At 33.1% G+C, this 13,259-nt stretch overlaps 1 protein-coding gene across 1 annotated transcript; it reads right to left on the bottom strand.

The window, feature by feature from the left end:
- Positions 1-424: 424 nt before the first annotated feature.
- Positions 425-10,770, bottom strand: tex261 (testis expressed 261). The gene is made up of 6 exons (XM_073837407.1): positions 10,595-10,770; positions 9,045-9,124; positions 4,485-4,638; positions 4,317-4,384; positions 4,108-4,210; positions 425-1,264 (listed from the first exon to the last, which is right to left on the bottom strand). The coding sequence occupies exons 1-6, from the start codon at positions 10,662-10,664 to the stop codon at positions 1,149-1,151; spliced, it is 591 nt and encodes a 196-aa protein (XP_073693508.1). The 5' UTR covers positions 10,665-10,770; the 3' UTR covers positions 425-1,148.
- Positions 10,771-13,259: the final 2,489 nt, after the last annotated feature.

Here is a 13,259-nt window from a genome sequence, read left to right as displayed (position 1 = left end):
TGACAATTCCAAAGACGAAATGCTCTATTGGCCAAAAAAAGGAGGCCCAACACCATACTAACTGTGGTCTAAAACCAGGTGTTTCAGTTTTTTTGTCCAACCCCTGTATATAAATGTATGTTAAGTGCATTTAATAGTATACTATACACATTTGTACTGAAACTGAACACCTTAGAAAAAAATAAAATGTCATCTTAACTGACAGTTCTTAAAATGAACATTTTTTGAAGGCAATTTTTAATTACAAACTCAAATTTATTTACAATTTTAAACTTGGACTAAAAAAAAAAACTGTTCAAATAGCCTAATCTTAATAATCCTAAAAGATTGATTTTGGGCTTTAATGTGACCTATGTTTCTGATTCTGAGACCCACTTTGCACTGAATCCTCATTTGTACATGACAATCTTCACCTTTCCAAAACTCATACAACTGAATTTTATTATGTATCTGTACAGCACACAAATTAAGCATGGCCAACACAATGGCTCTCATGACTGCAGTATTTAAAGCAACATTTTACCCCAAAACTAGCTTTTCTTTGCTTGTCACACCACCAGCTGACATAAATCAACACAAACTATCCTTACTGAAAACTCAACATTAGGGCATTAAAAAAATACTTGCTTAAAGTCTAGCCTTAAACAAACACTTGTAGTGTAAGATGTGATGAAGAGCGAGCGAACCGAACGTTGGATTCAGGGTAAAACATTTCTTTAAAAAGTGAACAAAACATCCAGACATATCAATTCATTCATGAGCGATCACAAACATTGGCTTTCGTAGTGATACGATTAGAAGAAAAATCAGCAGGAGCCTCTAGAGAAGCCGAAGCCCCTTCCACAATCATCCACGTACAGACACGTCAAAAGATCAAGCCTTTACGAATGAAAGACTTCTCAAGTCCTTTCATGGCTTTAGACGCCTAAGAAGAAATTAGCTGGCGACTCTGGACATGAATCAACAGACAGGTAAGTTCATTCGAGGGTTTGTGTGCATTTGTTCCGATCTGGTCCTCTCCCTCGGCTACGCATTCAATCTCATAATCATCGTTTCTCCCACAAAAACATGCTGTCCACTGAAAGGGGCCGGTGGCCTGAACAAACCCTCCCAAACCCCTCGGTCTGATGCGCTTATGATCCGCTTCGTCAGTACATCTTCTGTCGGCTTGGCAAAACGGCCTCCTTCAGGAAGGAGAAGATGAGCAGGATGCCTGAGCGCTTGCCCCGCTTGCCTTTAGTGAAGTAATTTGACACCACATCATCTGAGAAAAACACAAGCAGCAATAGTTACACAGTTACAAATCAAGAGTTACAAATCACATTAATTTGTAACATTCTGATTATTCATGTGATTATATTTATTTTAATTAGAAACAAAGTAAAATGCATGTCACCCTGGACCACAAAACCAGTCATAAGGGTCTTTATTAGGGATGCACCGAATATTCGGCCACCAAAAATTTTCGAAAGACTTTTATCACCGAAACAACTCGGCCGAAACAGTATGTTGATGCAAACAGAAACCGCAGCCTGCACGTGCTTGTCTGAAGCAACACATCTGCGGTGTGGACGTATTTCAGTATATCTGAGAAAGACCCACGGATAGCGATTTGCAAAACTTGTAATGCCGAAATTTCAAGAGGGGGTGTGTCTGCAGTCGTGCGTGCAGCCAGTGATGAGAGCAGAGAACGAGACAGATGTAGCTTTCAGTGAGAGAAAAACAATGGCTTTACGTTGGTGTTACGTCACAGTATTTTAAACATATGCCTTTTCTATATACTGTATTTTTATAAATATTTATGTTTTAAACCATGGAGGTGAGCCAATGGATAGCACACAAGCAACGGGAAAACTGCACAATATGTTACAGTGAAAGTAAAGACTGACAGTGCTTTCAGCATCGTGCATTCTCTCAGAGACAATAAGAGACGATTATACTTCATAAAAAAAAAAACTAAACGTATTTTGCATAAGGGTTGTTTTTTGAAAGACTTAAATAAAGCTCTTAATTTTCATTTATGACTGCAGTGTTATTAGGGGTTAAGAAAGTCTTAATTATGATTTCAGGTGGTCTTAAATGTAGGGACTGAAAGACAAGAATTGCGATGAAACTTCAAAAGGCTATCCATTGAATAAATACGAGCGCTGCACGTTTCGAAGTCATAGCGCCTCCTGCTGGAAGAGAAACGCGTAGAGTTGTAAATCTGAACTGATGGATCCACAAGATAATGTGTTTAAAAATTTAACAATTTAAACAAAGGCAGTAAAATATATGCATATGTTATTTAAGTAATATAATCCTTGATTGATAATAATTGTTTAAATTAATATAACTGATTTATTCTTTGAAACTTTAATATTAATTTATGCAATTGCAATGCCTTGATTTTAGTAAGATTTAGTACACAGTCATAGCCATAAATGCAATGGTACTAATAATTCTTTCGGTGTTTCCAAGAAATTTTCGGCCAAGAATTTTCATTTCGGTGCATCCCTAGTCTTTATTGAAATTTGTACATCATTATACAGCAATAAGCGTTTTTAGCTTTATTAGGATAGGACTATATTCGGCCGAGATACAACTATTTGAAAATCTGCAATCTGAGGGTGCAAAAAAATCTAAATATTGTGAAAATTGCTTTTGAAGTTGTTCAAATGAAGTTCTTAGCAATGCAGATTACTAATCAAAAACTACGTTTTGATATATTTATGGTAGGAAATTAACAAAATATGTTCATGGAACATGATCTTTACTTGATATCCTAATGATTTTAGGCATAAAAGAAAAATCTGTAATTTTGTCCCATACAATGTATTTTTGTCTATTGCTACAAATATACCAGTGCTATTTAAGACTGGTTTTGTGGTCCATGGCCACATATTTGAAATTTTTTTGAAGGTATGTGAATTAAGCTAATTTATTTTAATAAAATATTTTTTTTTATTATTATTATTCTTTTTTTAATCTATTTAGCATTTTTAGTTAGACTGAAAATCAATGTTCAAAGAAAAATGCATATCGAATATTTCTAGGGGTATATCAATTATTATTAAAAAAAAATTAAATTTACTTTTAATAAAATATTTTTATTTGGTAACATTTAATTAGACTGAAAAATAATAATATTTAAATATTTTAGAAGGCACATGTATTAAAAAAAATGAATTTATTTATTTAGATTTTTTTTATGTAATTAGACATATTTAATTAAACAATGATCCAGGTAAAATGCATATCTGAATATTTTCTGAAGGTATGTGAATTACAAAAAAATCAAATGCATTTTAAATCAAAATATTCATTTATTTATTCATTTCATCATTTTATTTAATTTGACTAAAAAACTAAGAAATAAAAATACATTTTTTACATGTTTATTCAGTGTTAAAATGCAATTTTTTGTATTTATTTAAAAGGTTCTTTTGATAATTATACTAACTATAAATAAATACTAACGTAATATTTAAATACACTATGCACTATGTATTAAACTGTTATGTTAGGCTTTTTAAAACTACACAAATTTGAACTGAAAGCTTTTGCTTCGATTCTGAAGCAAACTTTGCCCACTTTTTAACATTTTGGACAGATCCAGACAAATATTTAGAGATATTTTACTCAATCACATTACTTTTTACACAGAATTCTACCATGGTAATATATGACCCTGAACCAGTCTTAAGTAGCACGGGTATATTTGTAGCAACTGCCAAAAATACATTGTATGGGTCAAAATTATTGATTTTTTATGCCAAAAATCATTAGGATATTAAGTAAAGATCATGTTCCATGATTTATTTTGTAAATTTTCTACTGTAAATATATCAAAACTTAATTTAGGTGATTTTTTTCAGTATTTAGATTTTTTTTGTACCCTCAGTTTCCAAATTTTCTCAGTGAAATATTGTCCTATCCTAACAAACCATACATCAATGGAAAGCTTTCAGATGATATATACATCAATCAATCAATCAATCAATCAATTTAAATAAACTGACCCTTATGACTGGTTTTGTGGTTCTGGGTCACGTATATGCACCAGTATATCAATCCCTATAAGCCTATAAGTAAAGACACATTCGATAAGGTCAGATTGTCACTCACCTCCCTGCTGCATAGTGGAAGGAAGAACATTCTCCCCAGCAGAGAGAGAAACGAAGAAAGAGAATGGAATCACCCACAGACATATAGTGAAGTATGCTAGAACCTGAAAACACACACACACATTAGTCTGAACTCCATCTTACAGTGACTTGGACATCATTTAAGCAACATTTATGTGGTTTCAGTCTGTAAAATAAAAAAGAACAGACCTCAGAGAAAGGATAGTACTCTTCTGCAAAATACTGGAAGGCCATATAGTGGTTTAACACAACCAGTGCTGCAAAAGAGAGCAAAAACACAGATGAGAGGAGAACACAAGCACAGAGAACATGGTTAAGTATGTTTAAATGTCTTCTAAGATCCTCTTCATCACGCACCACATGACAGGATGAAGTTTGGCGAGGTCAGCATGATGTATGGAAACGTCTGCAGCAGACCGAAGTACACCAGGTTGGTGAAGAGACCCACTCCGATCATGAACGTGGGGAAACCCTCAAACAGATAGAGTCCCACCAGCACCGATGTGGAGAACTGAGAGATGAGAGTACGAGTTAGACGAGACATGAAGCATATGTAACATACAACCCCAGTTCCAGAAGTTGGGACTTTTTTTGAGATGCGATAAAATCAAGAATATGTTATTTGTTCATTCTCTTTAACCTTTATTTATAACTGACCTAACTTTAACCTTTATTTATATATAACTGACTAAAGAACAAAAACACACTCCAAAAAAGCTGGGATAGTGGGAAAATAAAAGTGAAAAGGTTATAGAAAATACAAATGAAACTTTGTGAAACAGTTCACAGTAAGCAGGTGAAATGGAAATAGGTGAGGATATCATGTTTGGGTATAAATGGAGCATTTCAGTCTTTGCAAGCGAAGCTGGATCATGTCTCACTGCTTTGTGCCAAATTCCGTGACAAAAGTTTTAAACAAATCAAAAATCAATTTCTTAAAAATGCAGGTCTTTCAACAACCACCACACATAATATTGTGATAAGATTCAGGGAATCCAGAGAAATGTCATTCTGACACCTCAGGTGAATGTGCATGACCTTTGAGCTCTCAAATGGCATTGCATAAAAATCCGCCATACTGCAGTGTTAAATATAGCCACATGGGCTCAGGACTACTTCAGAAAACTGCTGTCACTGAACCCTTTTAAATCGGCTGTGTCTGTGCCGACACATCAATCCAAGCCGCATTCGTGCTATCAGAACTCTTCAACCATTTGCCCCAAAATAATTCACCCCACGCTTTTCGGCAATATATGGCTTATTACGGTAATTTCTTGCACTCCGTTGTCAAATGAAGGCAGAGCAGGAGAGATGAATTTGAATGGAGAGATAGGGAGAGCAGTTTTGGATTGCATAAAATAATAAACAAAACGAACATAAATATGGTGAAAGAAAAGTAAACAAAACAAGAGGTGATTGGGATGATTTTTTTATGAGGCTTGGGAGCAGGCTGAGTGAGACTTTTTCACATGTGGTGTGTGCACTGCTATAATGAGTCCGTGCGTGTAAATGTATAGGTGCATGCATGTGTTTGCATGTGTAAATGTGCATGTGTATGAACAAAAACGTCTCCTGAACTTTTGTGAAAGACATTTATTTCCTGCAAAAAAATTACACCTTGCACTTGAAAATAGCACATTCTGTTAGAATTGTACAGTCAAACAAAATCTGTGAAAATGACCCTGAAATTTTCTTTCTTTCTTCTTTTGTATTTTGTTGAAAGAAAGAAGGAAATTTTGCCCTCAGGTCTTAAAGGGTCTGCAGCTGCATCAATAAATGCAACTTGAATTTCTGTTATTCGAGCAGAAAGGTATACACCAAGTCTATGCAGTGATGCCATGGGGTCTTTGGGTCAGTGCTAATCTCAGATAGTCAAAAAGATGATGGAAACGTGTGCTGGGGTCAGACGAGTCCACGTTTCAGCTTGTTTCTGGGAAAAATTGATGTTGAGTTCTCAGTACCAAAGACCAAAGGGACCATCCAGACTTTCATAAGCGACAGATGCAAACGCAAATCACTCTGTCATGGTATGGGGGTGCAGCAGAGCAAACAGCATTGGTGACTGGAACATGTGCAAAGGTACCATTGAAACTGAGACATTTGAATTGTACAGACACATATACTGCCATCAAGATGACATCTTTCATGTGAAATTCTATGGTTTAGGCAAGCATTCAAATAAAAATTCTTGGCCGAAGCAGAACAAAATTACACACTGGGCTGAAAGTTTTTTTTTGTATTTTTCCCCCATGTATTTATGCCCAGTTTTTTCACCATTGCATAAATGAAATAGCCAATATTTGCTTTTTACAGTTTTGTCTTGCTTTTCAAAGAAAAACATCAATTACAAAACTACAATTTAAAAATATTTAACACTGAATATTTTTAACATTCTAGCAGTCATTATAGCCTACCAACAAAGCACAAACTAACTTAAAATTAATAAGTTAGTAAAATAATATTTTTTGGCTATTTTTAAGACCCCCTTCTTGAATCAGGCACGTTTTTTTTAAAGGTCCCATATCGTACACATTTCTGGAGGTTTATTTTATTTGTTGATGTCCTTAAGAATATATATTTGCGGTATAAGTGCCAAAATCCATCTCAATATATTTTTACAGCTCCTTTTTTAGGAGCTCTGTCAAAAACAGGTCGATTTTGGCCCATCTAATTATTATTCATGAGCCTCTCTTCTGATTGGCCTGTTGTTTTCTGAGTGACGCACAACCAGGCCAATCACAGGTAACTACGGTCATGTATGCTGTAAGCGAGCTCAGAGCAATAGAGAGAGCTGATACTCAACAGGATATTTTAGAATGATCATTAATGTTTTTTCTTTTACAAACACCGAATGCAGTAAGCTACATAACTGTTGCTTTAGTAAAGCCCCTTTCACAATGCGCGCTGATTCTGGAAAATTACGGGAACGAGCGCTGTGTGAACCAAAGCCAGAACTAAAGGCAGTGTTGTAGTAATGATGCACGTTATCAAGCGACTCTTCACAACGAAAAATAACGTTACGTGCAAAGTGGAATGAAGCGGCGATCAGACAGAGCCAGCTCCTCACTCTCAGCGCTGAAGCACAGTTTGTTCAGGTTAGTTTCAGTTTAGTGAAACGTACGCGTCGCATTACATCTCACATCCAAACGTCACATGTCTTTATGGTTTGTGTGTAAAGCATGCACAGATTCCGGAAAACAACTGTGAATGAACCAAATTAAACAATTCCGGAACAAATCGTGGGACACATTATCCGTGTATTTACCGGAATCGCTGTGTGAAAGAGGCTGAAGTTGACGTGCTGCCGGTCTCTTATATTAACGTTGTTCTGAAGCCTGTGTAATGATCGTAGCTTGACATCTATCGACTGAACAGGGTTTTCTCCACTTGTTTTCCTGTTGTTGTTGCTCAATGGAATGGATGCGTTGTTGTCTGGGGGTTTGACAAAAGGAGGGTGGGACGTTGGTTTGTGACTGAAGGCGGTGACTTGAGTCGATCGGACGTCACATCGTTACGGAAGTCACAGCTGCTCATGAAAATGAACAGCTACTTTAAGCAGGCTGTGTGCAGTTTACTGTGGATTGACTGTTTTGAAACTCATATGGTAGTTAGATAGCCCCTAGACCTTAGTTATCATGAAAAAAGCCAGGAAATTTTGATTTTGACGATATGGGACCTTTAATGTACAAATAAATGCAGCCTTGCTGAGCAATGGAGGATGTTATAATAAATAATAAATGTATTAATAGAGCTGTTGTAATGATTGTTATGATTATTTTTGTCTTACTTTTTGATTTATTTTACAGAAAAACAGTAAAATTACAATACTAACATTTATGAATGTTTATTTTTATTTTGTCAGAAACCCGCGAGAAAACCTAAGTACTACTTTTAACTTTCAGCAGCAGATTTATGAATGATTCTCATTATGCCAGTCACTTTGAACTTTAAACCCTGGCTAACGAGCTCCTGCAGCGCTGTCAGAATAAATATAATTTGTGCATGTATTAGACAATGGTTTAAGGCCATTTGTTGATTTCAGTCATCATACAGTAACCAGCAACAACCAGCCCTTTCTCTTCTCATGGAAGACATGCGATGTGACACTAAACAGTCTCTCACTGTCTGTGCTTGTAATGATTTTTGCATCTTTCTCGGACAGTTTTAAATGCTTCCACACTGCCGACAAGTTTGCTGCATTAGTGCACGCCTCTATTTGATCGCGTCAAGTCATTGCTCGGTAGAATTTATTCGGCCTTTTCACTTATTCAATTAATTTAATGCATTTCAGTTGCCGAACATTCAGTGCATCCCTACTATGGTTATTAGGTAAGATGATGCCAGATCTCATTCTGCATATGCTACAACAGCGTGGTTTCGTAGACACAGACTGAATGTGCTAGACTGGCCTGCCTGCAGTCTAGAGCTGTCTCCTATTGAAAATGTATGACCAGTCATGAAAAGGAGAATCAGACAACAACGATCAAGGTCATTTTTTATCAAACCAGATTGGAAAACAATTATCAATCAATCAAGCCTCAATTCCCAAACAATTAAACTTTGTAATTAAAAACATGCCTCTGTCCCAATGTTTTTAGAGCATGTTGCAGTCATTTAAAATTTGGAAATGTTTTCTTTGTACTTTAGTCAATTAAATAAAGGTTAAAGAGAATGAACAGATAACATTCTTGATTGTACGGCATTTCACAAAAAAGGCACTACTTTTCTGGAATTGTGGTTGTAACATCAAAGTGTGCATTACTGTCTAAACTATTGTTAGAGAAGACTTTGCATTGATTTGATGCTCTGGTCCCAGGATATGGCTCAATATTAGTCTTTGCAAGCATTACTAATAATGCATGTATTATATAATCATATGCACATCAAAATTAACTTTAACTGAAGGGTAATACTCACCATAATCATATATTTTATAATGCGGCTGGTGGCAACTGTGTACTCCTCTATTAACTCTGCCAGGTAATACAGGCCTGCAGCTGTGAAAATAAATAAGAAAACTTAGAAAAACTGCAAATGAACAGATCGTACAGGCAACGGTTTACTAAAAACCTTTATGTATAATGCTTATAAAGGTAATTGCAATGTAAAATGTAATGTATAATATATTTTCATACACAATTTTAAGAAAGTTTAAATGCATTACAATATTCGCAAATTCCTTGTTACATCTGTAATTGGTTGTTTGTCATGTGTTTAAATGCATTATACTTTCTAAAAGTGCAATGAATAGAGTGTTTTCACGATGCGTCGTCAATAGAACATAAACAATGCCACTGAAACGAACAAAACTCACATATTTTGCTGATTATTGCTGCTGAAAATGGTCAATTACTGTCATGTTTTGGGGTGTACTAATCGGTCAGACCGGGAAAAATATCTGAAGTACTATAGACTGCCAAAATTTCTAACAAATCAAAGAGAAGTGCAAAAAACTGTCTGAGGAAAAAAAGGCGTTTGTGTTTGGCCAAACTGAACTAGGATTTCCAGGGCAAGAATCTGTGAAAATTCATGTTTGTTCTTATCATTTCCAGGCAGGTAGGTGAAATATTACTGCCTGTATGCATCTTTTCCACCTAATAACTTTAGTTTGTCAAAATATCATGCCCTTTCCTGCTTACTAGGTCCTTCTCTATATGATTTAGTAGCCTTTACACAGTAAAAAATTAGCAGAACAACATATTCAGTAGTACATTAAACGTGCAATCCATGCTGTTGTTTACATCTGAGTATCATAGTGCATTATAAGGTGCATTACAAGGCAGCGTATTAAACATACTATTGTAAATTAATGCATTGCATTTAAAGGCTTCAAGTAAAGTGTTACCATGCAAGTCCACAAATATCTTAATTCATCCAATCATTTTCACATCTATCTGTAGAGTAAAAGCAAACACAGCTGTATAAATACAGGTACAGGTATAAATGCTGGTTTGTCAGGTTGCCAAATTCTCAGTCATCATCATTAATAAACCTGCCTACGTGGACAGAGACATTTGCACTGTTTTTTTACGACACTGCCCACAATCAGTAAGTGGCAGACTTTAAATTTAGGCAGTAAAAAGAGTGAAATTAGCCATCATACATTTGCTAAAGACAAAGCCTCATGTCAGACACGTAACTTTGCACTAATGCATGTCATAAAAATGGGCGGAGCGATTAATAATCTATTCTACACAATCCTGTATTTTTCAACACTCCAGTGTGAAATATAAAAACGAATGCAAGCCTGAAACACAAATAGCTTATTAATTATGTAAAATTATTTTAGTCAAAGAGACATGACCTAGGTTTTATTCCAGATCCGCCCAACGTTATTTCTAAAATAGGCTACTAATAATTACTAGTAAAAGGATAGTTTATAGATAATAAGACACATGAGCTGTGGGATTTCTTTGGTCGCGTCAGCAAAAGGAGTTAGCGGCTAACAGCAGCGACGTAAAACTCACCGATAGCGAGAGTAACGAAACATATCTGCACCACCAGCGACAACCAGCTGAGTAAATAAATAAACCACATCTTTTTAAAAGAGCAAGTCGAATAAATACGGGACCCGTAAACAATAAAGGAGATGAGTGTCTCCGCTGCTAAGCTAACAACTGTAGTGATCAAAGTTTCTTCTGCGGCTTCCTCAGACGTAGCGCGCAGCTGAAGTGGGAGTCTGATCACAAACAGCGCCGCTCCGGCTGGAGGAGGTATTGCAGCTGCTGTGATCCAAGGAATAATTTTTTTATCAGCGAAAAACAAATCATGCGAAATAATAACACAATATGGGAGTGTAAGAATTATGTAGTGATTCTACAAATATGAATCTTTTTTTTTTAATGTCAAAATAGATTCCAGCTCTGCTCACTGCAGACATGTTCTGAAGCAATTCTGTGAATTTATAAAATAAAATAACATAAAAAAAACTATTAAATTAGGTTAGATTAAATTAAATTAAATTAAATTAAATCAAATAAAAAACAAACAAACAAATGGAATTATGTAGTGATTCAAAAATATAAATCTAATAAGCATATCTGTCTAGATTGATTCCAGCTCTGCTCAGTGCAGACATTTTCTGAAGCAATTAGGTGCATTTATAAAATAAAATAAAATAAAATAAAATAATAAATGGAATTATGTAGTCATTCCAAAAACATTAATTTCATAAAAATATATGTATATATAGATTCCAGCTCTGCTCACTGCAGACATTTTTTGAACTAATTAGGGGCATTTATAAAATAAATAAAATAAAATAAAATAAAATAAAATAAAATAAAATAAAATAAAATAAAATTAAATTAAATTAAATTAAATTAAATTAAATTAAATTAAATTAAATTAAATTAAATTAAATTAAATTAAATTAAATAATAAATGGAATTATGTAGTGATACCAAAAACAATAATCTAATAAAAATCTGTTCAGATAGATTCCAGCTCTTCACACTGCAGACATTTTCTGAAGCAATTAGGTGCATAAATAAAATAAAATAAAATAAAATAATTAGAAATATGTAGCGATTCTAAAAATATCTAAAATTAAATCTAAAAAAAATAATAATAAGCATATCTGTCTAGATTGATTCCATTTTCTGAACTAAGCAAAATAAAATAAAATAAAATACATGGAATTATATAAATTCCAGCTCTGTTCACTGCAGACATTTTCTAAACCAATTAGGTGCATAAATAAAATTTAAAATAAAATAAAATAAAATAAAATACATAGAATTATGTAGTGATTCTAAAAATATTTTTAAAAATATATATAAAAAAAATAATAAGCATATCTGTCTAGATAGATTCCATTTTCCAAACCAATTTGGTGCATAAATAAAATAATAAAATAAAATAAAATAAAATAAAATAAAATAAAATAAAATAAAATAAAATAAAATAAAATAAAATACATGGAATTATGTAGATTCCAGCTCTGCTCACTGCAGACATTTTCTAAACCAATTAGGTGCATAAATAAAATTTAAAATAAAATAAAATAAAATACATAGAATTATGTAGTGATTCTAAAAATATAAAATATATATATATATATATAAAAAAATGAATAAGCATATCTGTCTAGATAGATTCCATTTTCCAAACCAATTTGGTGCATAAATAAAATAAAATAAAATAAAATAAAATAAAATAAAATAAAATAAAATAAAATACATGGAATTATGTAGATTCCAGCTCTGCTCACTGCAGACATTTTCTAAACCAATTAGGTGCATGAATAAAATTTAAAAATAAAATAAATAAAATAAAATAAGGAAGAATATAAAAAAAAAATAATTGAATTATGTAGTGATACCAAAAACAATAATCTAATAAAAAATCTGTTCAGATAGATTCCAGCTCTGCTCACTGCAGACATTTTTTTAACTAATTAGGGGCATTTATAAAATAAAATAAAATAAAATAAAATAAAATAAAATAAAATAAAATAAAATAAAATAAAATAAAATAAAATAAAATAAAATAAAATCATGTTGTGATTCTAAAAATCTAAAAAAAAAAAAAAAAAAATTATAAGCATATCTGTCTAGATAGATTCCATTTTCCAAACCAATTTGGTGCATAAATAAAATAAAATAAAATAAAATAAAATAAAATAAAATAAAATAAAATAAAATAAAATAAAATAAAATAAAATAAAATAAAATAAAATAAAATAAAATAAAATAAAAAATATAATAAAGTAAAGTAAAGTAAAATAAAATAAAATAAAATAAAATACATGGAATTATTCCAGCTCTGCCCACTGCAGACATTTTCTAAACAAATTAGGTGCATAAATAAAATGTAAAAACAAAATAAAATATGAATTAATTACTTTTCAATCACTTTTTTGTTAAGATCATAAGAAACAAATTTAGTCAAGTGTTTATAGACAGATAGGCAGACAGATGATCAGAAAAAAATGGGCTTTCCAAGGACCTCACACATTTTTTTTCTTCCACCAGCGCTTGTTTTGGTCATGCATATTATATCCACATCTACACACCTCTTCACCTTCTGCCTCACACAAACACATGCACAGATCTACACACACCTAAATCAGACACCTTTCAGTTTCTGGGGAAAAAACATGAATTCTTTATAGTGTTTGTTAGATGAAAA

Source organism: Garra rufa, chromosome 3, assembly GCF_049309525.1.
Source record: "Garra rufa chromosome 3, GarRuf1.0, whole genome shotgun sequence".
Lineage (NCBI taxonomy): Eukaryota > Metazoa > Chordata > Actinopteri > Cypriniformes > Cyprinidae > Garra > Garra rufa.
The sequence above is the reverse complement of the archived record's forward strand: the minus strand, read 5'-3'. Positions and strand labels throughout refer to the sequence as shown.